The 25,500-nt window shown below is 41.4% G+C and overlaps 1 protein-coding gene and 1 long non-coding RNA gene across 3 annotated transcripts in view; one reads left to right on the top strand and one right to left on the bottom strand.

The window, feature by feature from the left end:
* Positions 1 to 791: 791 nt before the first annotated feature.
* LOC129176958 (BTB/POZ domain-containing protein KCTD1) lies at positions 792 to 25,109 on the bottom strand. 2 transcript variants are annotated; one of them, XM_054767582.1, is made up of 5 exons: positions 24,925 to 25,109; positions 13,444 to 13,622; positions 11,761 to 11,905; positions 9,630 to 9,935; positions 792 to 2,341 (listed from the first exon to the last, which is right to left on the bottom strand). In XM_054767582.1, exons 2-5 carry the CDS (start codon positions 13,605 to 13,607, stop codon positions 2,180 to 2,182), a joined length of 777 nt encoding a protein of 258 aa, XP_054623557.1. In that variant the 5' UTR covers positions 13,608 to 13,622; positions 24,925 to 25,109; the 3' UTR covers positions 792 to 2,179. The 2 variants fall into 2 exon arrangements, with proteins under 2 accessions (XP_054623557.1, XP_054623556.1); XM_054767581.1 differs by lacking the exon at positions 24,925 to 25,109 and adding an exon at positions 13,972 to 14,974 and having other exon boundaries at positions 796 to 2,341.
* LOC129176959 (uncharacterized) overlaps positions 14,011 to 25,500 on the top strand; it is a 30,743-nt gene continuing 19,253 nt past the window's right edge. Inside the window, exons 1-2 of the long non-coding RNA XR_008569546.1 lie at positions 14,011 to 14,433; positions 18,881 to 18,991. This is a non-coding gene — a long non-coding RNA (uncharacterized LOC129176959). The remainder of the gene's footprint in view (positions 14,434 to 18,880; positions 18,992 to 25,500) is intronic.

Genomic DNA, 25,500 nt, shown 5'->3' with positions numbered 1-25,500 from the left:
TAAAAGACTGTTCCGCTCACACTTGTTTCCGCCTCTGCATACTGGGATCCAGACAGGTGCACCAAAAGCCTTCAAATTATTCTTGTTACTACAATGTTTTTACATTTCAAAATCAGAAATATTGGAATTTTAATTTAATCATTTTTAGCCTAAAGCTGTTACTATTTAATGATCAAACAATAATACTATACTATATTGACTTGCATAATGTGTAATATGTAAGAAATGATGCTCTGCCTTTGTAGCAAGTGCAGCAGTTAACCTGCTTAGTGTTAGAATGCTGGAGTCTTGTTGCTTCAAATGTCAGTTGGCAACTTCATATCATTGATATTACGCATTTAATGTAATTTGATATGCTCTTATGATACCTGCTCAGTAGGCTACAGCCACTGACTTTGAATTGCATAATCGGAGAAAAGATGTGCAGCACCACAAATTGCTGCACCTGCAGTCAACACCAAAAAAAAAAAAAAAGGAATCTGGGGCAGAAGAGGCCTGAAAGGGAGACATATAGCAGCATCAAGTGGAGATAGCCACAGAAAGTAGTGATTCTGCCAAAAGGGATGAAGACAAGATGACAGGAACTCTGTGTGAGATTTCACTTTGGATTTTTTGGCCCCATGGGGGATGTGTGGAAGCACAACTGACAGGACGTGCGTGGAGAAGTCAGCCCTGTTCATTATAACTAAGTAAAGAAGCCCCCACCCCCACGCAATGCAGCCACTGATCCTCCGAGGTACTCAACAGCTGCCTGGGTAAACTTGGTTTCCCTCATAAAAGAAACAGTGAGGATACTATCAATCGTGCAAAGATCCTTGTGATGCCGCAGAATGACAACGCTTCCTCGTGGCAATGTACAAACACAGAGCATGACAACTTGAGTTGAAATTTATTTTACTTTTTGTTGTTTTTTGTTGCTACATTCCTCTGTTCCTCAAAACTAGGGAGCGTAGGTGGGTCAGTCATCTTAGAAATGCTCACTTCATGTATCAATATGTGCTACAAATTCGGAAGAAATTTGCGGCGAACTGTTCAGTCACAAATTTGCCTCAATTTAAATACAACCCCTGCCCAAAAGCCCACAAACACATTAAGCAATATGACAGGCCAATGGTCTAATTCTCAAGATTGGCCATCAGGGGATGAGGGGTGCTGTCTTGTAAAACTCCCCCATGAGAAATTAATTCAGGGGTGTCCAAAGTCAGGCCAGCAGCTCAGTTTTTTACTGGCATATTCTAAGAATAAAATTAAACCAGCTCTGAACATTACAAAGGTGGATTATGACCACATTGAAAATAATTTCAAAATGATGAGAAAAAGCAGTATTTATTATTTTAAACCAAACTTAATTTAATAATGGATTATATAAATTATGATTAAACACCACATAAAATTAAAATGTGTACTTTTTTTTCTATTATTGTAAAAAAAAAAAAAAAAGGACTTTTTAAAATACAATATTTCACTCTATTAACGATAACTATAGCTAGAAATTGTAAAGATGATCAAAATGGTCAAACCTGCATTCTTCATTTTTTCTATACATGGCCCTTGGTAGAAAACGTTTGGACACCCCTGAATTAAATCATATGTGGGCTTTAGATTTAAATTTGCATCCATATTTCTACACCATTAAAAAACTACTGAAGTACAAAAAAAACACACTTCATTGGTATCACAATATTCAACATAGTGTGAAAAAGATGCTAATTGTTGGTGACAACTGAGACATTCGGCACTGTAAGCAACACATTGGTGACCTTTACACAGTGAGCCATAATCACACACTTATCCAATGTGCCAGTGAAGCGACAAAGTGGAGTGACTGGTGACAAGAAACGGTTTGATGCTATGCCATTCATTTCTATAGGAGAGGGAGTCATAAATCATATTCAACCTAATGTAGGCTCCAAGTTTTAAAACAAACTTTATTTAGGGATACAACATATATAAATCTTTCTCAATCGTGTTGATGGGTAAGACAATCACAAATGTCTTCGCAATCTGCAAACTCAAAAATGTCGGCATCTCATTTTTTTTCATTTTAATTCTCTAAGATGTTTCTTGTATAAGAAAACCAAAACATTGACAAGAAGAAAGCAAAAAACAAAAAATGAAGATAAAAAGTGAGGAGTCCATGGAAAAGTCCAGCACACACCACACCCCTCGAGAGTGGTCTCTAGTCCAGCTGCTCTTGCTTTATCCTATTGGAATTGGGTCCTCGCTGACTCGTCCTCCTCAGTTCCCGCCTCAGAACGTACTCGCTGAATTGGGAGGAGTCCACGCCTCCGCCGCAGGAGCCGGCGATCTCGAAGCCTCGCTGCTGCAGGCGCTCTAGAACCTGAAAGAAGAACCATGGGGAGGCTTTTTAATTGGGAACTTCTTCTGGTGTGGTAGATTTTCCAGTCTAGAAATGCAGCATTGTAGATGACCACAGAGCATCCCACCAGGCATACGAAAAACAGCTTGATCTTGTAATACCACTTTGGGCCTCAGAAGGCAACGCTGAGCTACTCTAATGGACATACTAGAAGGTTGTATTCATATAAGACCTGGCTATTAACTACAGTAACTCAGAATGTATGGTCATAGACAACCACAATGTATACCGCAGGGCATTTTCCAGTGATACTCTAAATACAATATAATTTCTTTGATCAACTATAAGGAAAATTAATGGTCAGAAAACATAATATGTAGTCTAATATCTGTGACTTGTGTGTGTCTTTAAGGAGCGGGTGGGGCCTGGGAAGTGACGTGTGCGACGTCAGCTGGCTAGAGTTGACTGTTTTTAGCTGAGCGTTAGCAGTGTGGAGAGAGCAGTGACTGCCGTGAGTTGTGGTTGACAACAGCTCCTGTGTGAATGTTCAAACAGGGTTCTTTCTCTGCTTGTTAATAAAGTGATTGGAGGGCATCGTGAGTCTCTCCTTAACCACAAACAGTGTTCTACACTGGTCACTAGGTGTCAGTAATGTTAGTAACATCAGTAACGATGAGACAATAGCCACTGCAAGAAGTATGCTGTTAAAGATGTCTTACTGTCTATTATTACGTCTATAACTGTATTGGGTAATACAAGTGCAAAAGTGACTATGGGGTATTATTTCATGTCTAAAGGGCTCTAATAATGTTAAAAATGGTATTTAGAAGTTCATAGACAGGTTTTCTATGCCCTAACTACAAAAATATTCAATTTATAAAGCAGGATTCCTACTTTGCAGAATCCTAACCGCGATAAACAAGGGATTACTATAACAGTAATTATTGCGGTTAATTGGTTCCAGACCTGAACGTGATAAGTGAATTTCTGCAAAGTGAGTTTTTGAGTATGTAGAAGAAACAAAGCGATTCCGACACCAGGTCCTAGGGAGGTCAGCTTAAACATAACTGCATTCTTTCCAATGACCAAAAAATCTATGAAATGTCATAACTTCTGTAAAATTAAAGATAGAGATACCAATTTTAACTCATGTTGAAATCTCAGTTACTGTTGCAAACCCACAGTGAAGGTGGTTCTGTGTGTTCTGCGAAACCTAAAAGGCGACTGACGGTCGATAAGCAACCCTTGGGTGATATACTGTTTATATATATGTACAGCATATACCGATTTATGCTACAGTTTCCCAAAACTAGGAATGTCTCTGCCTTGTTATTCCTTCCCATTGTCTGTGAGTGTGTGTTTGTGAGCTAGCCGCCTTGCAGACATCTACAGACGTGTCCTGGGGGGCTGTAGGATCACATTCCATCGAAGAGGCCCCAGGGAGCAATGTGGCTTTCTCCCTAGCACTTGGCTCAGTGTGGGTCACTCAGCTCAAAAAACCCCCTCCACTACCCATCACCCATTTCTACCCCAAAAGCCTCCAGGCCCTAGCCCCCGCCAAAACTACAAAGGTCTCCCCCACTCCCATACTACTGGCAGCCCCTCTCCCCACCCTGCCTCCATTAGCCGCAGATACAGCATCCGCCGCCGGCGTGCTTTAATAACCAAACAGGATTATGGGCCCCGCCTGGGGACAAGCTGCCAGGGAGGGAGCATGCTCAGTGTCTCGCTCTGCTCTCTTTCCTGCACTCACTTCAGAGACGGTTTTGTTGTTTTGTCTTTTGAGACATCCTCTCACGCTGTCCAGATAGGTGTGAAAATTTCCTTAATAATTCATATGCTAGGACTCTACTTTACAAAAGCCAATGGAAAACCATTTCCATTGGCACTGAACTATTTGCACTGCTATTCTTATGACGTAATGTACTTTAAACTTTTACTTCAGCAAATGGCTAACATAGTCAGAAATAAAGTAATAAATTCATAACTATGTTAATGCAAGTCAAAGAATCTCTGAATTAGAGGAGCACTCTGCAAAAATGATGCTCAAGATCGTCAATATAGGGCAGGGATCGGCCACCCGCGGCTCCAAAGCCGCATGCGACTCTTCAGCCTCCTTGTTGCAGCTCCCACACCAAGCTCTGTGTTTACCACAAAAGTGGTGGAAATGTGCATTTTTCTGAAAGAGTTTCAACTATCGGACTCACCGCAAGTCCGTGAATGCATCCACACTGCATTCGGACTGCTGATTGGATGGCAAGTGTGTGCAGTCAGACACAAAAAACACGTCTTGAGTAAGCTATCCATAACAATGAATATGTCCCTAAAAAGTGGCCTAGTGGTTACCATGTTGGCCACACAGTCAGGAGATCGGGAAGATTAATCTCTGTTGGCCATCTCTGTGTGGAGTTTCCATTTTCCCCATGCGTGCGTGGGTTTTCTCCAGGTACTCCAGCTTCCTCCCGCATTCCAAAAACATGCATGTTAGGTTAATTGGAGACTCTAAATTGTCCATAGGTATGAATGTGAGGGTGAGTGATTGTTTGTCTATATGGGCCCTGCGATTGGCTGGCGACCAGTCCAGGTTGAACCCCGCCTCTCGCCCGAAGTCAGCTGGGAGCATACCCGCGACCCTAGTGAGGATAAGCGGCATAGAAAAAGGATGGATGGATGAAGAAAATAGAGTGAGTTTAATTCTGAATGGACATATTCCTTTGGCTTCACTGCCAATGACGCTGGCTTACCCGCCTGATACATGGTGACAAATTAGCAAACACGAAAAAATGTAACGTTAAAAGACATTTTCAAAACGAGCACTCAGCTTTTTCTGAAAAGTACCAAACTGCAGATGGGTGTGAGAGAACGATTTCGGAACTACTATGGAAAGTTGATAGAGCAAACTAGGCCTGGTAAAATATTAAATAATTAATTAACCACACAAAAGATGAAAAGAAACTCAATCATTTTGCCAGCCTCAATATATTGTCATGTGCATGCGTGTCTGTTTTCCTCATCTCTCGCCTCCAAGCAGGCAGGAAGAGGGATCACTCTGTGTATTGGTTTCAGCACCTTGGCGCGTTTCTTCCATAGAACAACGGCATAAACGGAGTGACCCCTTTTGTCAGTCATAAAGTCTCTTTGGCTCGGTGGGTGGAGGCAGGACTGCTAGCATACACACATTTTAAAAAATATTTTTTCATTGTACTTTTATTTAAAATAACGTTAAAATCTCGCCTCGCCTTGTAGACCCAATCTCGTGTATTGTTTCGTCTTGTGACCTGAGTGTCAACCCCCACAGTAGTTGCCAAAGATCCTCTAAGATAGAAGTTTTTGATAGGAGTCTATCGGCTCTGCTGATTTTAAGGATCTACAGAAAAAACAGTAGCCAAAGATCTGCAAAAAACAAAAAACACTAGTCAAAGAACTTTTTTTTTCGCACGAGCACACTATTTGTAAAACTCTACTGCAAAAAACACGAGTCAAAGATTTTCCATTATAACAGGAGCACTGCTGTTTTTAAAGATCTTTTTTTTTTACTTTTATGTTTTAGGGAATAAATTTAGGGAATTGTATGTAATGATTTTAAAATGAGTTTATGTTTTATGATTTTAGCTGTCTTTTTCTTTTGTCATATCACTTTGTAATTACCTTGTGTACAAATTATACCTTGCCTTACAGCATGAACGGTAGCCAAAGATCCTCGCTAAGACGAGCATTGTTCTGTTTTTCAGGATCTATTGCAGAACAATGCTAGTCAAAGATCTTTTTAAGGACAGGAGCACTCAACTATTTTAAGTGTAGTTTAACTACAAAAACGCACATCAAAGATCTTCTGCAAAAACTCAAATTTTTTGTTAGTGTGATGTCACACATGGGCCCGACTTGGCACACAGGTCACCAGTTGAATTATATCATCACTACACTGTTTACGATGTAATACAGTATATCTAGCTCATCACATTGATAACATTACTGCTGGTTTACACGCATACACCCAAGCCATTCAGGTTCTTAATTCCGCTGCTTGCAATCACTGGAAAGTGATCCTCAAACATGAAATGGTGCTTGATCACTTGTTTGCATCAGAAGGGGAAATGTGTCATGCCTTAAAGCTGACCAGTTCCCATTTCCCAGTGAGTGAGCCTCTTGACTAAAATTACTGCTCAGTCAAAACCCACTGAGGGGGAAGGTTTTTCGCCATAAACTGGCTGAATAAGACCTTCCGTCCATGGGGTGTACTGGCCTTTCAAATCCTAGTACCAATCCTTTTGGTGTTGGCCCTGACAACTTGTTTTTGTACCATTTTTTGTATCAAATATGTTGTCGATACAGTGGGAGGGTATATCAAAGTCTCACGACTGAGGATGACAATGTGCCATGAAAAGATGTTTGGGATAGTAGGTGGGATTCAGACAATTCAGATAATTCGGACCATGAGACAGTCGTGTAAATAAAATGGAAGAACCACAACATCGCACAAATTCTGAAAGATGTTCTCTTGATACACATGCATATCTAGAACTCTGTATTTATACATCCAATATACACCCAGACCTCCCTATCACCCTTCAAGTTCAATTATTTGTTCATTATTCTGGACTCATTCCCTGCCGTTCTTCATCATAGCAGTCTGTTGTGGGTGACAATGACTGTTTCACTTAGGTCTGATCAGATTCATCCATACAGCTCTGTCCTCAGCATTCCGCTGCCAGGAACTCCTGTCTGTCTTTTTACAGTGTCTTTACATCTGGGCCGTGGTCTACCCTGATTGCGTTTGCCCTCGCATAACTATGAGTAGAGTAAGTGCTGAGGGAGACGCTGGAGGTCTATCCTCTCAACATGTCTGAGCCATCTCAGGTTCATCTGTATTAACATCTCCTCCATTGATGGTAGACCAGCTTGTTTCAACACTTCAAAGTTGGTTATCTTGTCTTTCCATGAGATATTCATTGTGGCTCGAAGATGTCTCATTATGTACGCGTGGAGTTTCTTCACCTGTACTCTATAGACAGTCCAAATTTCAGCACCGTACAATAGAGAAGCCAATACTGTCGCTCTGTACACTTTGCACTTCACACGAATAGACACATGTCGATTGTTCCACAGTCTCTCCCTCAAGTTTCCAAACACAGCGCTCCCTCTTCCCATTCAGAGAGATACTGTAGTTCATCCTCCAGCCTAGCATTCTCTGAAACAGCACTCCCTAGACACTTGAAAGTCTTTCACTTGCTGATCTCTTCTTGTAGTGATTTGGATAATTGGAACTTTGGTGGTTGATAAAGGTACTCTGTCTTCCTGGTGTTGATTCGGAGGCTGAATTGGTTAGCTGCTCTTGCAAATTTGTTGGATAGATAATTAACATCTTTGTTGGGGCTGACGGTGTATATCGTCATGATGAAGGGTTTTGTTCCTGTGTTAATCCACCCATTTACAGTATGGCTTTTGTGATGGGGCCCAGGTACCAATTCGTCCAAGATCGCTCCTAATTTTTTTCCTTGCTTGCTCTGCGCAAATACATAAAAAGCAATGTCTTTAATGGCATGCAATTCCAGGGCGTTTGTGAAGATGTATGTTCAATTTTGATAAGGGCTATAAGTTTGATGTAATTTACGCTTGTCTGTCATACAGTCATGATTTATTTACTCAAGTTTCATGATCATTTCTATGATCAAAAGAGGGAAATGTAGTGGCAAGCTTGTGTTCTATCAGTGTTTACCAGTCAATATTAGTAGTAGGGTTGTCCAATATTGGCTTTTTTGCCGATAACCGATATTGTCCAACTCAAAATTTCCGATTCCAATCGTATCAACCGATACCAATACAGATATATGTAACATCACATATCTTTTTCTTGAGTAAAATTGTTCTAAAATAACAATAATCTTAAGAGTACAGTTGTTTTGTTGGCAACTCCACCCATCTCTGAGTAGATAATTAATGGATTACATATTTTATTGAAGGAATACATTTGTGTTTCTTGTGCCTTAATGTATGTTATTTTTGGAAAGATTTAATTTATTTTGAGTTAAAGGGGTATTGTTTAAAATACATGAATTTGGTTCTTATCTTAGCCATCTGAGAAGATCAAATACATTGTTTTTGGTGCATAACTGTTTCGCAAGTATATTAGTGTATGTGTGTGTGAATGTATAAAGAGGCATTAACTTAAATTTCTTTGTAGAAAGGCGCTTTATGAAAGTAAGTACATTTATTTGTATTCACTTAGAGTGCAGCCTTGCCACATCCAATATGGCTGCGACGTTGACGTAAGGCTCAGCGCTCGATGCTGTGCGTCTACGTATATGGTTTTGACAGCAGCATTTCCTGTTTCCCAGCGTGCTTTGCTGTACTGTTGTTGTAAATGGCTGCTAAGTTACATGTTGAGAGCTCACATTGTTGTTGATTATTCGACATGACTCATTGGTAGTGTCTTGTCTGTTGTTATCTACCTATTACGTTGCTCTGTGATGGTTTTTTAGCTCTTTCTTCAAAGACGCTATGAGTAGTAATGGTATGTGGAATGGTCACCCCCCTGCTATTTCTATTGAGTTGGTAAGTTCATTGTGATCTCAGCTGTTACTCTGCTTGCTAAATAAATACTTAAAGTGTAGTTAAGGGTTCCTCACAGGCTTCTGAGCGGCACTGTATTAACTACATTTTTAAACAATGTTGCAATCTTTCATTGTAGGGAAAAAAGCGATGCCAATGTCACATTTTGATGTCAATATTGGGCTGATAATTATCGGTGGCTGATATCCCTACATTACTAATTAGGACATCCCTAATTAGTAGTGTTACTAAAGGACCGTATGTATTAACATACCTAAATAAATGATTTTCCAATAGCGCACATTCATATTACGTTGGCTTATTAGAAGAAATTATAGTAATGTGTTGATTCGTGGCTCAAGGCTGGAGACGTTCTGTCTGTAGAACAAATCCGTCTGTCTAAAAAAACAATCATTCTGTCCTCAAAGCAAAGCCTTCAGCCGTCATAAACAAGTTCCTCTGATAGTGTTGTTTAGGCTAACTGGGCAATGCATATCCTTGCACCTGATTTCCCCTCCTGATAGAGTTTGTATTACTAGGCTTCCTCCCCGTCCTTCAGGGAGACACTTGTATCGCACTACTGTGTGATCTGTTGTCAACTATCTCATTCTGCAGAATAACAACGTTAATTTGCTGTTGAGCGGTAAATTTCTTCTCTACACCGGCGCTAACAGGAATTTCCACCACAGCCCCGAGAGGGCATACTTGGAATCTTGTGATGGCTATGATATGCCGTGATGCATTGACAAGCGTTTCCTACCTGGACAGAGTTAAGGTGGCAGTAGCCGTTGAGAGGGAAGCGGATGACGTGCGTGGAGTCGTGGTTCCAGCCAGCATTGACTGAGTTGCACATGACGTCGCCGATCTCGGGAAAGACATCCTCTATCAGGGCCTTGTCTCCACTCAGTGTTATCCTCTCGCCCAGGTCGGGCGCCACGCGCACCACCAGGCACTCACAGGGGCGTGACACCCGGCCCAGCTCTTGGTCATGGCGCCAGCGCTCCAGCTCAGAAAGCATGGGCTGCAGCTGGAAGTATCTGGCCTCCTCGAACAGCAAGCTGTAGTCCTTGGAGAGAGGATGAAAGTTGCTTTAGGTCACTAGGACAAGTGAGTGATTCTTATATTTATTTATATGTTAGCTTTAGTCGTGCTATGTGACAATTCTGACTCAGTAACCACAGAAGACACATATTCAAAGTCCAACCAATGGTCAACCTGCACGGTCTTCACCGTCATTGCCCAGCTCTTCAGTCGCTGTTCAAGCACTGGGCAGTCTTACACGTCAATCATTAAAGCAGCATCCCCAATCGGTCGCTCGGTGTATGTACACATTGCAGCAACTATTACCCTCCAAGCCAACTGACTTCTTTACAGTAGTATATTAGTACAGTATCTGGCAAGTACATGGAATTACGGACATTAAATAGTAAGGTCATAAGAGCCTATGGCGCTCCTGTCTATGACAAGAGCTCTGCTGTTTTCGAGGATGAAATGACAAAATTCCATTCAAAGATCTTGTATATGGCTGAAGCCCGCTGCTGGTTTTGAGGATCTAGTGCAACAACGGTAGCCAAAGATCTTCTATCACAGGAGCACGCTGCTGTTTTAAGGCTCTACTACATAAACTGTAGCCAAAGATCCCAAATATGACAGGAGCACGCTGGCCAAATAGCTTGTTTATAACTGGGGCACAGCTGTTTTTAAGGATTTACAACAAAACCTGTAACCGAAGACCATCTAAATGAAAGCAGTGTTGTGCTGCTTTTAAGGATCTATTGCAACTATGCTGGTGAAAGATCCTCTATGATAGGAATATTCTGCTCTTTTTAAGGATCTACTGCAAAAAGAGTAGCCAAAGATCCTCTTAATGACAGGAGGACCCTGCTGTTTTTAAGGATCTACTGCAAAAAGGCTCGACAAAAATCCTTTGTGAAAAAAACGCTCTGTTGTTTTTAAGAATCTATTGCAAAAACTGTAGCCAAAGACCCTCAACATAACAGGAGCACTCTGCTGTTTCTTAGGATCTACTGCAACAATGCTAGTCAAAGATCCTCGATCCTCTGCTGTTTTCCACTACAAAACCGGTAGCCAAAGATCCTCTTCATGATAGGGCCATTTTAGCTGTTTTTAAGGATCTACTGCAAAAACACTAAACAAAAATTTGCCTTGTGAAGAGTCCTCTGGTGGTTTTAAGGATCTACTGCATAAACAGTAGCCAAAGACTCTCTATATGACAGGAGCACTGTGCTGTTTTTAAGGATCTACTGCAAAAATGTTGGTGAAAGATCCTCCTCTGATAGAAGCTTTCTGCTGTTTTTAAGGATCTATTGAAAAACTGTAGCCAAATAGCCTCTTTGTGAAAGGAGTGCCCAGCTGTTTTTAAGGCTCTCCTGCAGCAACGCTAGTCAAAGATCGTCTTTTTTTTTTTTTTTTGCTGCTGTATCTCAAACGCACCACATTCAAGTTTGGTCCCCTAGCAGGAACATGGCCTTTGCTGCAATTTGAGCCTGTCTTTAGCTTATTTTAGCTGACACACTTTCCACTGATGGAGCCTCGCTGTGGATAATCTATCAGATGATGTGCTTCTTTGTTTTCTCCCGGGGGGCAAGTCAAGTAATTACTGACTAAATGGTACACAAGAGTTAAATGGTGGGAATACTAATGGGTCACATGTAGTGTAATTCACCCTTGGCACTGAATATTTATTTGTGTATCTCAGTGATGGTTTATTTGTTTCCCCTTCATATCTTTCATCTTTGGCTACTTACTTGGAAGACCACTGGTATTTTTTTAAGCAGCATGTACTATATGGACTAGTAGTAACCCAAGGCAACCTTTGCATGCATTGTGTGACTTGTAGAAATGCTGACTGGCTGATGACACTCTCTTACTTTGAAGTCATCCGGGATGAGCAGCTTGGAAGTCCTGAGGAAGTTAAGGATGTAGCGGAACATGTGTCCGTCCCTGTCAATGAAGTAGTGCTGCTTCAGGCTGTCCAGGACTATGGGCTCTGTGCCATCAAAGAGACGGCCAATTCTGTGCACACATTGCAAGAGGGAGAGGGTCAACATGGCAACGTCTGTTTTACCGGCACTGATGCACAGCTACGGGAGAGTTATGCAAAAGAAAGAAAAGGAAAGGAAAGAAAGAGATTAGGAGAGGTCAGGGCCAGCTGGTCGCGCTCTGCCCGAGGCAGGCAGGGTGCCAGTCACCCTCTGGCACATGGCCTGCAGCGACCTCCCAGCCTCCAGATGGCCCCCCGTGCCCTTTGGCCTTTTACTGCTGCTGTGACATCTGTCAAAATAACCAAGTTGCCTTTGTCTGCACGCCGCACTTTGCACATTTTTAAAATATGGGCCGAATCATTCTAGTTCAACATTGGTATTGTTGGCGTCTTTATACATTGACAAGGTACCGTTGATCCGGCCTTCAAGTAATTTGCTGGGTACAACAAGACAGGAGGTTGAGCTACATCAATTCTACTCAATACGACGCGTTTACAGAAAAAGCAGCTCAGAACATCTAGAAATTCTTCCACGCGTTTAAAAAATAAATAAGAAAAACAGATAAGAATTCTGTTAATTGTGAAGATTTGAATGTAAGACATGTGGAACTGTAAATTGTATATTATATGATGTATTCCAATGTAACTTGTATGCAAGTTCAAAATAAATTGAACCATTAAACCATTAAATGACCCTTGAGAACACCACATGGTGTGGAATCGATCATGTCTTGAAGTAACTGAGGCAAAATGGGGTGCACTTCTTGGCTGCAACCAGCAGAAGCGCTGTTGAGTCTGTCTTTAACCTAGTTTGCTATCTACAGAAGCCCCACATGTTGAGCTACATCCATTCTTCTAAATACACCACTTGCACAGAAACAAGAGTCCAGAACATTCAGCAAGAGCTTCTACCATCCCTTTAAAAATAAAACGACACAAGCAATAAATTAATTAATCATATTTTGAAGGAACCGAGGCAAACTGGATTGCACTACTTGGTTGCAACGAGCAGAGGCTCTTGATTCAGTCCCAACTAGTTGGCTTTCTAAAGAGGGAAAGTTGAGCTGCACCCATTCCGCAAAGTATGATGCTAGCATAGAAACAGGAGTCCAGAACATTCAGCAAATGGTTCTACCATCCCTTTAACATATACTGTTTAAGTGATTGCTACGAATACTGTCAAATGAGTGGAATCGGTTCATGATAATGAATCGCATCATGAAGCAATTGAAGCAAAATGGAGTGCATTATTTAGCTGCAACCAGCAGAGGCGCTGTTTGTCAGTCTGAATTAGTTTGTCCACTTTGCTCCCTATGACACTTGCATAGAAGCATGAGTTCAGAACATTCAGACATTGTCCCATCCATTTAAAAACATATTTTTAAAATGAATTAGTATTTTGCCATTCTCCATCAAGATAGTCGAAAGCCTATCTCTAGGACGAAGGCGCATTTTGATTGTTCTATGGGACATGGACACATGATTACGACTTCAACAAGACAGCATGAGATAAATAAATAAATAAAATGCCAATATATGGCTGTGTGTTATACATGTAGGAGAAACTCACCTGGATTCTGGGAATTTGGTGAGGGTGGCCAGGCTGCTGGTGTACATGTGTCCCCCCACGTCGATGTGTACGGGGGCGTTGGACTTGGTGAGCTGCGCTGGCGTGGGGATGCCCTGGTTGCTCAAGGGGGACACAGGTGACCGTGTGATCATGGGCCTGGACATGCTGGAGCGATTATCCTGATAAGACAAGAGAAAGGTACAGTAAGAGTTGATGAAAAATAAGATAAGTCTTCCTCTTGCCTGCAGCTCGACCTTGACCTGAATGTTGCCACACTCCTTCCTGCAGGCCATCATCTTCAAAAAATTATTTTGGGAGAAACTGTAATAAGATTGCCTCGCTTAACCTAAAAACACCATTTGCAGCACACACAAGAGGAAACGACTGCAAAAAAGTGCATGTTATAGGTCGAAGGTATAGATGTTGCTTGGTGGTTAAAAGCACAAGTGAATACAGTATAAGAGTAAAATCCCAAATAAACGTGCAAACAATAAATGCAGCGGTTCTACATCAAAAAAGAGCGTCTACCTGCGCCGGCATGACGCTAGTCGGAGAGGAGGTCACCGAGTGGTCATTTTGCTTGAGAGAGGCAGCGGGCACCGGCTCTCCACGCACCGCGAACATGAGCGACGTCTCCCGGCACTCTGCAGCCCGCATCGGCACCCGTTTGAGAGGAGCATGCACCGCCTCGTCCGCGGAAGTGATTGGCCGCGGTCGCTTCCTCGCCTTCTGATGCGTCAAGTCCATGATATCCGTCTCGTCCATTTGAAAAGGATTTTATTCTTATTTTCTTTCTTTTTTTCTTTTTGGTAGGCAAACGGCACCTGCCAAACGCGAGGAGGCGGTTCGGGAGCACGGCGGGGAGAACGTGGCTGTCTGGCGAAGCAGCTCGCTTGCAATGGCTGGGAGAAGTCAAAGCCCCCGACAACATTAGCATCGCAGCGCCCGGGGCTCTTCCAATCGAGGCTGTCGCTCTTTCAGTGGCAGCAGGTACGAGTGTCGCATTTTCACGGCCAAACCAATCCTGTTTTCACTCCTTCTTTTTTTTCCCTTTTGCCTTGCCATAACGGGTCTGGACCCCCACCCTCTTCTGACCTTTGCTCCCTTTTTCTGTTTCCCTCCTCTTCCAACAGCGTCAGTAACACACACACATCCCATAAAGCTGCAATTCATGTAGCAACCAATCCAACTCAACACACATAAACCCATTGGGTAAATCTGTGCCCCACCAGATGGCACTGTTTGTATTTTTCTTTTGTATCTGTTTTATATGAAATACAGAGTAGTGTTCCTGTGTGTGCTTTAACAGTCTATACAGGACTGTACCAACTTGGTGAAAAAGCATATACAGTCGTGCTTCGTGTTTGTTTGAAAATACAGTCGTCCCTCGGAAATTCACTTATCGCGATCGGGTCTGGAATCATTTTACCACGCTAAACAAGGGATGTATGTTTATTAATTAATAAAACATGCTTTTTTGTGGTTGACTACCATTTATTAGTTTAAAAAATGCATATTTAAGCAAACTTTATATATTTTTTTTCCAAAAATAAGCATTTTCAAGCATAAAAATTGTGAAATGACCAAATTTCCAAAGTAAGGCATTAGGAAGACGCATTCAAATTGTGATATGTGCACTGTAAAAAAAAATAGATGTAGAATCTACAGTAACTTGCTGGCAGCAAATGGCAAGTAAGTTGCTGTAGTATATTCTACAGTATGATTACTGTAAATCACATATAAGGTAGTATTATTAATTACTGTATTATTATAAACAGTAATAGTATCAGTACTGTAATACTCCTTACAGCAACATAGTGCTTTAGTGTTTTTTTTTAACTGTATTTATTACTGGCAGTATATGACTACCATAATAAGAATTATTGCATTAATTTTTAATACTGGGAATCAAAAACTGTGGAATATTTGACTACTGTAAAATCAAGACACATTTAGTCACCAAAAATGCATTTATTCAGTATTGTTACACACCATAAAACCGGGCTGCATCTGGGGCTGCATCTGATCTGAACATGCAATCATTATACATTTTCAATACATTTTCTTTTGACAATCCATCAATAATATTAGAAATTTCTTCAATTGGAATTTCAAGCTTTGATAATTCTTCACAAAGTCTACTGAGCATCTGGGACATAACATTGTGCCTACTTCTTGGAAATCCTCTATCAGAGTGGATATTAAGGACACAGATAAAATAATCTTTGTCATCTCAAGTAAAAAAGAGCCAAATAAGTAGGAAAAAGGAAGAAAAAGATGCCTGTTCAGGTAGTTCTGATCATAGCCAGCATTTCTTGTGTGTACACATTAGGGTAGTGGGCTGGACTCTCGCTTGTACACGTGGGTGTAAATCTTCTTCCTGGCGGTGGGTGGAAAAATCAAACATTCATTATAGAGAAGAATGAAGAATGATGTCACCAAGAGACGTCACTAATAAATGGCGTGTTTGGACAATGTGTGTGTGCATTTCATGAAAACATTAAAGAAAACGAGAAACAGCAACGGCATTCATATCCAGCGCCAGTGTTCTGACAACAGACTGAAGGAGTCAGAAAGCTGTCTCTTTCAGGTCGCCACTGGCGAGGCCATGCAACAAGTTTCCAATAGATAGGTGCAATTCAACCAGTAAACACAACAAAAAATTCGCTGACACTGACAATAAAACCAAAAGAGACAACTTCCTCACTCCTTCGGCCTACAGAAGGCGATAGTGGTCCTTCCTAAAATGCACATCAAACTTTAGACAACTATGTCCCTCGGAAAAGAAAAAAACGTTGCACAATTTAAACATTAATGTTACTAATGTTACTAATAAAACTCACCAAGCTAAACGTTCATTTGTTAAGTCTAGCCTAGCTTCTGTCAGGCGAATTCTTTTACCCCTGAGACAGTACTAAACGAGCTTGTAGCTACCAATGTCATTGGCAATGAGTCAGAGGGTAAAATAGACTATCAGGGCAGGCGTAGCTAGTCAAGTGAACACAGGCTGCTTTTTCTCTTCCACTGAAATTCAAATTGTGAAGTGTGTGCAGTTAACTTACCAGCTTTGCCTTTGTGACACCGTCCTGTCCCTGCTAGAAATGACTGTAGTCTGAGCCGCAGGAAGAAATTATTTGCTGTAGAATTTAATTTTGACCATGATGCTTTGCGGTACTACAGCAACATGCTGAAAACAGGTTTTACAGTAAGGATTTGTCCATTACACAGTCATAATGCTGTGAAAACGACAGACTTTTGTGACAATGTATTATTCTACACTGTTTACTGGGTTCCAGTAATGTTAGTTTGATGTTCGGTGAAACATACAATGGGCCAGACTTGATCACCGAAATAACAGGCTTTTATTGCAGGTTTGAATGATCTCACAGCAGGCACAATAATAATACCATAATCATAACAAAATCACAGGCTATTGTTGTGGCCTTAACTCATACCCAGCTAAAACTCAAATTTGAACCCCTGACATCACATCCTGTCCTCCACACATCTGGAACACATTTATTGCAACACGCACGAGCACGAGTTTTATTTATGCTTTAAATGGCTTATTTTTTCTGATTATATCAACTATACTGGGTAATACGAGTGTAAAGGTGCTTATATGGGTGCTAGTTCATGTCGAGAGGGATCTTATAATGTTTACAAATGTATTTGGACGGTCATAAACAGGCTTTTCTATAAAAATATTCCACTTACGACAAAGGTATACTACTTCACAGAAATTCATTTATCATGGTTGGGTGTGGAAACAATTAACTGCGACAAACGAGGGATTACTCTAGAAAAACGTTCAAAATATATGTCAAACAAATTCCACAAGAGTGCATCAGACTGTGCCATTTGCATTCATGGCAGGGAGTGAACATGTTAAAAGTTAAAAGGAAATTAGTGGTGAATGTTACATTAAATATAGAATAGTGATTCTTATTGGAAACAAGTCTAAAAGATTCTTGTGTGGCCGCTCCGTGTAGTCAAATCGTGAAATTGGAAATTCTCTCTAAAAAGTAACAGCAAATTCCATGAAGTAGTGATTGATATAGCTTGCCTGCGTCAGACTATACCATTTGCAATCTAGGCAGTTAAGTTTTATGGAAAGCAGTGGTGTGGTTTTTGTGTAACAAAATAACACACAAACCAACCATCTAACGGGTGAAAATGCCTCACCTTTGCGCTTGGCAGATGTAATAAACCATGTGTAAAAATAACCATGTATCCCCCTTTGCCTTTGCAAAAAGGGAGATTTCTGTAACTGTGTAGTCTTTTACACAACATCTGACAACTGTTGAATTTCTCTTTCACACGTCTCCATTGCAGTTCTGATAGTACTTCAGATGCCACAAAATTACAGGCTCCGTCCCACTATTTTGGGTCAGTGCTGGTTATATAGAACAACAACACAGAAAAAAGGCTGGAACGATGTGTACAAGGGGCTTATGTTGTTATGACAATGTCAGCATCAGTGTTCAATTGGTCTATACAACATGGTGTGAGAATTCCCTCAATCACAGGCATCCCCCCACCCCTGTTATGGCTCTGATACTAACTCAGATGACAGAAAATTGCTGGGTCGACTTCTTCTCTCCATTCTTTGGTTGTTTCGACAGAATAGCGACATGGTCAAAAAGCTAGCTTTTACAGGCAGTGCACATCAGAACTGTACAACCTTTCTGATTTACTCGTCTGTGAATTTCACAAAGAACCAGGTTGACATTGTCCCGGCATCCCGTGCTGTTCATACAAAACAGCGACACAAGAAAAAGGGTAGAAAAATCCAGTTTCATAAGCAGTATGGTCACACTAGCCTCTTTCATACCAATATCTCAGACCTGTTTGATGTCTCACCACATTGTGAAATTCCATTTCACACAGGTGTCATTCCGTCTCTGTAAAGGCTCTGATACTACCTCAGAAGGTGGCCTTTGTCCCTCCCTTCTTTGATCAGTGACGCGTATACAGAACAGCAACGCAGAAAAATGCACGTGTTATACAGGCACCATCCCACGTTAACAACATGCCACATGATCAATATATTGATCACGCCAGTGCTTTTTAACAAGACCCCAACATATCCTCATGCTTACCAGTACCACCAGGACAGTGGGTAGGGAAGGGAAGGGGAAGAGGAGCTACACAAATTTTAATAACACTCAGATTCAAATTAATTAGTTCAACCGGTGGCCTTAAAACATGCACACTCTCACATCATTGCTGGCAGTGTGGGTTTCACACCTAAGACAGCCAATTAGCAATTAAGCTTGCCTTTGAGTGCAGGCCTGCAATGTGGTGTGTATGTGTGTGTGTGTGTGTGTGTGTGTGTGATCCTGGTCTGATTTGCATGCCATTTGTGCACACGCTGATAAGCAAGCAGGCAGCAGCCATACATAGTTTTAAAATTCAACTCCTGAATCCCTCGCAGAAGGCAAGGGGAGCTGCAGGGCAAACGGGAGAGAAATCACATGGCTGCTCTTCAAAAGGGGACCTGTGTAAGGCAGCCGGCAAAGTGCGTGGGATCACACTCAGAATGCAGGTAATTTGTTCCCTGACTAATTTGTGGAGATGATGGTGTGCGTGTGTGTGTGTGTGTGTGAGTTTGAGAGCAAGAAGTGTGCCCGTGGAGAGTTAAGTTCTGAAAACAGCTCGGTGGAATTGGATTTCCTCAAAGCCTTGTCATCGCAAAGGTGGATTGAGTGTAAAATCTGTGAGGCATTATGGAAAATAGCAGGAAAGAGAAGTGGATGCCGGGTGGGTGGGAATGAGCTCTTATAGCGCCCGTGTTATGTTAGGTTGGCGGAAGCACACATATATGTATGATAATCACTGACGTCCGCATCACTTTTATATCTTTGAGGCTTGGCACCAGCTGAAAAGATGCCATTGATGGAGGACTAAATATTCCTGCATCTGGCATCTGCTCCCTCTTGAACTGTTACCTCGCTTCCACAGATAAGTTTGCAAGTAAAAAGTTAGGGTCTGATGTGTTTTTACGGTAGGTTTAGATTTGTGGTCGTTCTTCTTGCCAGGTTTTACAAATAACTGCCAAATTCCATAATAGATACAAAAAACACTTTAAATAGTCCACATAGTCAATGCCCACAGTAGGCTGGCTCACGCACGGGTACACATGCACATGTACATCTCATGTAATCAGTGGGGTAATTCTTCCACCAGTTTTTAATTGATAATTCCCACTTCTCAAAATAGGAAGACTCAAAATCATCCATTAAAAACTAGTATGCTTGCTCCGGACATCCCATTGGTCATTAACGATAACACCACCTTGCAAATTGAAAATAAACCAGAACGACACAAAATGATTCAACCAAAAACCTTGCTATGCTTGTTCATGTCAGGTAATTAATGCGCCCGAGAACTGCCACGTTGCATAATAAAAGCATGATTGTGTGCTATGCACTGCACATTACATATAATTAATGGGATCAGTCATCCTGCCAGTTATTAATACTAATAAAAACAATCTGAACGACTCGAAATAAGACAGAAAGTCACAGTCCACAGTACGTTTGCTCGTGAAAGTGTGGATGTGCACATTGCTCCTCCCGCCAGCAATTAATACTAACCACCTTGACTCCAGCTTCACTTTGACTTCAGACTTGACTTCAGCCGAAGTCAAGGAAACATATTAAAAGGGTTTCAGCGATGGGCACGTTTTCCAATTAATCATGAAATAATAGTTTAACAAACGGAAGTGTAGAAAACACGCATTTCGATAGTGGGCTTCAGGACACGAAGCAAAGTCATCAAACAATTTACAATTTAACAACAGACTTAACTACAGTAGCTTCTACAAATGAAGGGATAACTTTTGTTAATACATATAGGCATCTTAGCTCTTGGTTAGTTCATCTCTAATCAGAATAATAAATTGAAAGTTGCATCTCTGTGTGTAGCTTCAGACCTCTGTTCACCACTTAATCTTTGCCGTGGGGGAGCAACAGCGAATCAGGAGGGGAGCTGAATGGCAGATCACTGATGTCATATGACATATGCAAAGTGGCGCTTATGCGATCGACCCACACTACCTTTGCGATCGACCGATAGCTTGCGATCGACATAATGGGCACCTCTGGTCTAACCGATTACTTGATTCATGGACACAACAGGCTTCAGATTAATCAACTAAGAAAACAATTGTTAGATGCAGCCCTACTGTAAAATGAAGTGATTTCACACATAAACTGTCAGAATGCTGTAGAGCAGTGATTCTCAACTGGTATATCGCGACCCGGAGCCATTTTCAATGGGTCGCGAGGTCTTTGCCAAAAAAATTAATAAAAAATGTAATGACCCGATGTCCGTGAACGCAGCTCAAGTCTGTGTGTTATTCACTTGCTGTGCCACCACGAGGTGTGTATCATGTTTGTGGGTGACTTAGTCAAGCTTGAGTGGGAGGGGAAGGACATTGAGGGTGAACTTAAAGTGCCGTCTGTACGACACACAGGTAATAGCTAGGTATCTACTGGAGAAGAGAGCATAGAGCGAAAGTTCACGTTGTGTTGCATGGGGGAATTTGGCCCACAGTGAAGACTACCAGGTACAATATAACGGCACCAGTTCAATGTACTGGCAAAGGCAGTGGCAAAGGGGTGGTCTACAGAAAAAATGGTCCTCCAATTATTATGAAACTTACCTACTGAGGTGTTGAAACAGAGCAACTGGACTGAACTTGGTTTTTAACTTTTGGTTTCACTTTTCACCCAGGTCCATGTGCAAATGCTCTGATTCAACTCCCCAGATATAACTGAAAACCTTTACACACACTTTTTTAAAGACGTACATTTTGCTAAACATTTTGTAAATAGTTATATTATTCAAATTTTGCAACTTAATATTGCACTGTTTAAAACATTTGCTTTGTAGTTTAATGAATAGAGGAATATTTCACTGTTAAGTAGGAGTGTCATGAGACACTCAGTTCACGAGACGAGACACGAGATTGGGTCTACGAGAATGAGACAAGGTGGGATTTTAACATTATTTTATGAAAAGTAAAATATTTTTAAAATATATAACAATATGTTTTAATTTAATTTCTACTACGTTACACTCTTCTACACTCTGCCTCCACCCAGTGACGATGAGTGACAAAAGGGCTCACTCTGTTCATGCCCTTGTTGTATGGAACAAACACACCCAGGTGTTGAAACCAATGCAGAGTGAACTCTTCCCCTGCCTGTTTGGAGGCAGGGCGCGAGGAAAACAGACACGCATGCACGTAGCAATATGTTGAGGCCGGGAAAATTATTGAGTTAATTTTCATTTACTTTATTGTACAGTATTTTACTGTGCTGTACTGTTTCAATTGATTTAGTATCATCATAGGCTTAGTGCCCACAAGACATTTTTTTTCTGAACCAGAAATCTTGTCGCATTGTAATCTCACAAGCTCTTGTGACACCTGTACTGTTAAGTTTATTTTGCTGGATGTGTAGTATTATTATATAGTATTACATAGTAGTATTATTGAAGTTTAGCAGTTTAAAGGGGACCTCTTATACTAATTTTTGGGCCTTTGTATTGAGTTCTGGACTCGTATAGAGCAGCTATACACAATAACACGCACAGAAAGCTTTCTAGATCTTCCAGACACTGCACCTCTTCCTGCAGTGTTTCCTGCCTCCCGCCCAAATGGTCTGTGTAATTTACTCCACCCCCGGCCCTCCTCCAGGTACGCCTCCTGCCGAGCCCACTCCGCTGTGGTTGGTCACACTCCCAAGCGTTCCGGACATCTGCCGAACCCTTTTTGTCAGATTACTTACACAAACTAAACACAGTTAAGACACTGATCAATTGTTACTTGCAGCTTGCTCTCCTGACTCTTCAACATGACCAAGTAATGTTGGAAAGACTTCAGGAACAATTTGGCACATAGTCCAGCTTCGTATTGGTCCATGTTCACAAAACTGTCCCGTGTGAAATGCTGTTGACAGATGAGCATTTTTTTCTCTTGCTGGCCGGGAATCAGCAACTCCAACCACTTCTGCCTGATGCTTGCCTCTTTAGTCACACCCGAACAAACATTTCCTGGGAGCCATACGTACTAATGGTGAACAGAGCAGACGGAGGTAGGGCGGGGGTGAGGGCAGGCCTACAGCGTTTGCCTGGGCATGCCCATATAAAGACGTCCGGGTTGCACTGACGTCAATGGAACTCGGTGTTAAAAAACCCCCACTGTAAAACAGCATGCAGAGCCATCCAAAACTGCTTGCAGGTCTCACTTCCAAATGTGCAAACCTCATTATCTCAGGGTCAATGTCAAGGTTAACTTTATCTGACACTTTGGCATCGTTTAACACGAGAATACAACATTGTAACAACGCTTACAGGTTAGAAAAGAGGAAACACATACTGTAATAGGTCCCCTTTAATCTTGACAGAAAAACTAATGTTTGCTATTAACTTTTCTTAGTGTTTCTATCTGTTTCCACATCGATCATCTGAAAATAGTTTGGATTGTATTTGACCATTATAACTGATTGACTTTGCGGCATTATGCTGTGGTTTCCTGCGGTGAAACCCGCCTCCAAAAACTTTGTAGAAAGACGATTTATTAGGTTCGGTCCATTTTCTTGTATTTGCTTACGGAGCAAATTTGCCACAGGTGTTTGTGTCGTGTGTATATGTGCGTAGTGTAAATACAGTATACGTATGTGTCTAGTGTGAGTCTCCGTGCGAGTTGGTTTTATTTTTTGCGCATGCCTGCTTTCACACCCAACTCGAGTGAATTGAGTACTCGATTCACTTTAGTGAGTGACTCATAAAAACTTGAGTCAATAAAAGGAATTGAGTTTACCATCACTAATGTGTGTTACCTGGGGAACAGCTTACATGCTGCAGGCAGAGGGCGAGATATAATGCTTGCTGAGTTAGCGCCCTCTAGGCAGCCATGTAACTGTTACAAAAAGTATTTTTACATTTAAAATTAAAATTAAAATTGAATTTGTTTAATAAATAAGAAATTTGAGAAGTTTGTGTTCAAAAATTTCTGCGGTTTGGGTCACCGCTCGTCATTGACGGGTGATGGTGACCAGTTGGGAACCACTGCAAGTGCAACACAGAGTGGGACACCACTGTCCTGTAAACTTCCTGTCTACACGCGCGTGTGGGATCAACACCATGCATCTTTCCATGTCTCCAGCCCATAATGCTCTGCAGAACCATATCGCACGAGACACACAATTAGCATTTCAGATCAAAGCATTAACATTCAGTTGAAGCCGAGGCAGACTGGTATATTTACATAATCTGGATGGGTTGTCTCTGTTCTGTTGCCCCCCGTGGCCATTTTGTCTCAAATGTCCACGCAGCACAGACACAACGCTGGGTTCAGTCCAAACCAGAACTAAGTACATGCTGTGTTTAGACTTTTCTACTGCTAAACTTTTTCTTTTCGTATGCAATGCGGCTGAACTGCACTGCATCTTAATGAGACATTGTGTATCTAAATATAAAGTTTGTTAACATCTCTGGCTGTGTCAATCAAAACCTGATCATCATTACCTTTCGTAAAGGCTTTTTTTTTTACACAATTAGTGTGTGAGTGTTTCTAATGACGTGTATTTTGGGACGCAGAGCGTCTAAAAGGCAGTCAGAAGACATAATGCTTATAATTTATGTTAAATTATGTTGGCACGTAGTGCGTTACAACAGAGGGGATGCTGTGTAGTTTTGTAACAGCGCCATCAAGTGGGCACTAATCACATCACCCATCACGAGCTACAGTTAAATCGTCTTTATTCCTTCACAAATCGACAGCAAGCCCCATTGATTAAGTGCCAGGAACTTTTATATGTGTTTTAAAATAAATATAATCGTGAATTAAGTTTTTACGTCTTCTGTTTTGGATGGTAAAATACGGGTTTAACTTGTAAACGTCCGGACTGGATCAACTGGATCACAATTGAGTCTTGTTGGCTTTGTATAGCATAATTGTAAAAGTAAATACAGTACCGTGTTTTTTGAAATTATTATTCTTAACACAAACTACTCGAGTCTCGGTTTAAAAACGGTACAGCCTGTCTTCTTGAGGGACTGAAAAAAACGCCTCCGGCAAAATTACTCCACAATGGCGCCCTTCAATAGAAAATGTGGGCCATCCAGGAAATAGGATTGTTTTTTCACCTTTAAAATGGTTTTAAATCGTGTTGAGCCGCTTTTCGAGTGACTTGAGAGCCAGTTTGGCAGTTGACGTCGAGGAAGAAGACCAAGATTCGACGCGATGACGCGCCGACTTTATCACCGAAACCGGACGCTAAAATCACACATCCGACATGTTAGAGTGTTGCTAAAGCTCGACGAGTCTATAAAATATTGTTCAACCAGTAATAACAAGCAGGAAGTGTTTAAATGTAGCGAAGAAGAAGTGCGTCTGGCACATGCGTAAAAGCTGCTGCGCCCAAGCTGCGTCGTCCCAACCAAGAAGATGAAGAAATCTCCGCTTACCTGGCTTTTCCCCCGCAACTTCTTTCTAAAAAATCTTTGGATTTATGACCCGCTGATCTGCTTCTCCAGCCACCGCCAGGGAGAAATGCAATAGCCTGGCTAAGGTAGACAGAAGAAAATACAGGGAATACTTGCTCCGGGGCTCTGAAAGCCCTGAAGGCAAAGATCAGGACACAATTAGCTGATGTCTCTGCCTCATAGTCTAAAAGAGACGCTTACATCAAGACAACCTCAGTCTTCTTTCTGTTTTTTTATGTTAAATACGATCAAATATTGAAATCTTTTTCCTTTCCTTGAATTTAAAACAGGCTGGGGTCTCAGAGAAGCTGATTTTAATCGTTATGATTAGTTTTGATGTATCTTTCCCTGCAGGCATTCTCCACAAATGGTGGAGTGTTTCTTTGGCAGGGAGAGGGGAAAAACACCACTTGATCATAATTATATAGCTTGGCTTTGATTTTTTTCCCTCATATTTTCAGCCACACCATCAAATATACAACCTATCCAATGCATACACACACCACTTGTTGAATGACTTTCTCACTATTAATATGTTACCGGGCCCCCCCCCCTTCC

Source organism: Dunckerocampus dactyliophorus, chromosome 2, assembly GCF_027744805.1.
Source record: "Dunckerocampus dactyliophorus isolate RoL2022-P2 chromosome 2, RoL_Ddac_1.1, whole genome shotgun sequence".
In the NCBI taxonomy this organism is placed as follows: domain Eukaryota; kingdom Metazoa; phylum Chordata; class Actinopteri; order Syngnathiformes; family Syngnathidae; genus Dunckerocampus; species Dunckerocampus dactyliophorus.
Note: the sequence above shows the minus strand (reverse complement) of the source record. Positions and strands in the feature narration are given on the sequence as shown.

What these genes read in the sequence shown, in the direction of transcription:
- LOC129176958 (XM_054767581.1), bottom strand. Translation starts at nt 14,208, where the DNA reads ATGGACGAGACGGATATCATGGACTTGACGCATCAGAAGGCGAGGAAG. An exon ending in ACCAAATTCCCAGAATCCAG is followed by an intron (nt 11,906 to 13,443) that starts GTGAGTTTCTCC and finishes ATGTGTGCACAG; the next exon opens with AATTGGCCGTCTCTTTGATG. An exon ending in TCATCCCGGATGACTTCAAA is followed by an intron (nt 9,936 to 11,760) that starts GTAAGAGAGTGT and finishes CCTCTCTCCAAG; the next exon opens with GACTACAGCTTGCTGTTCGA.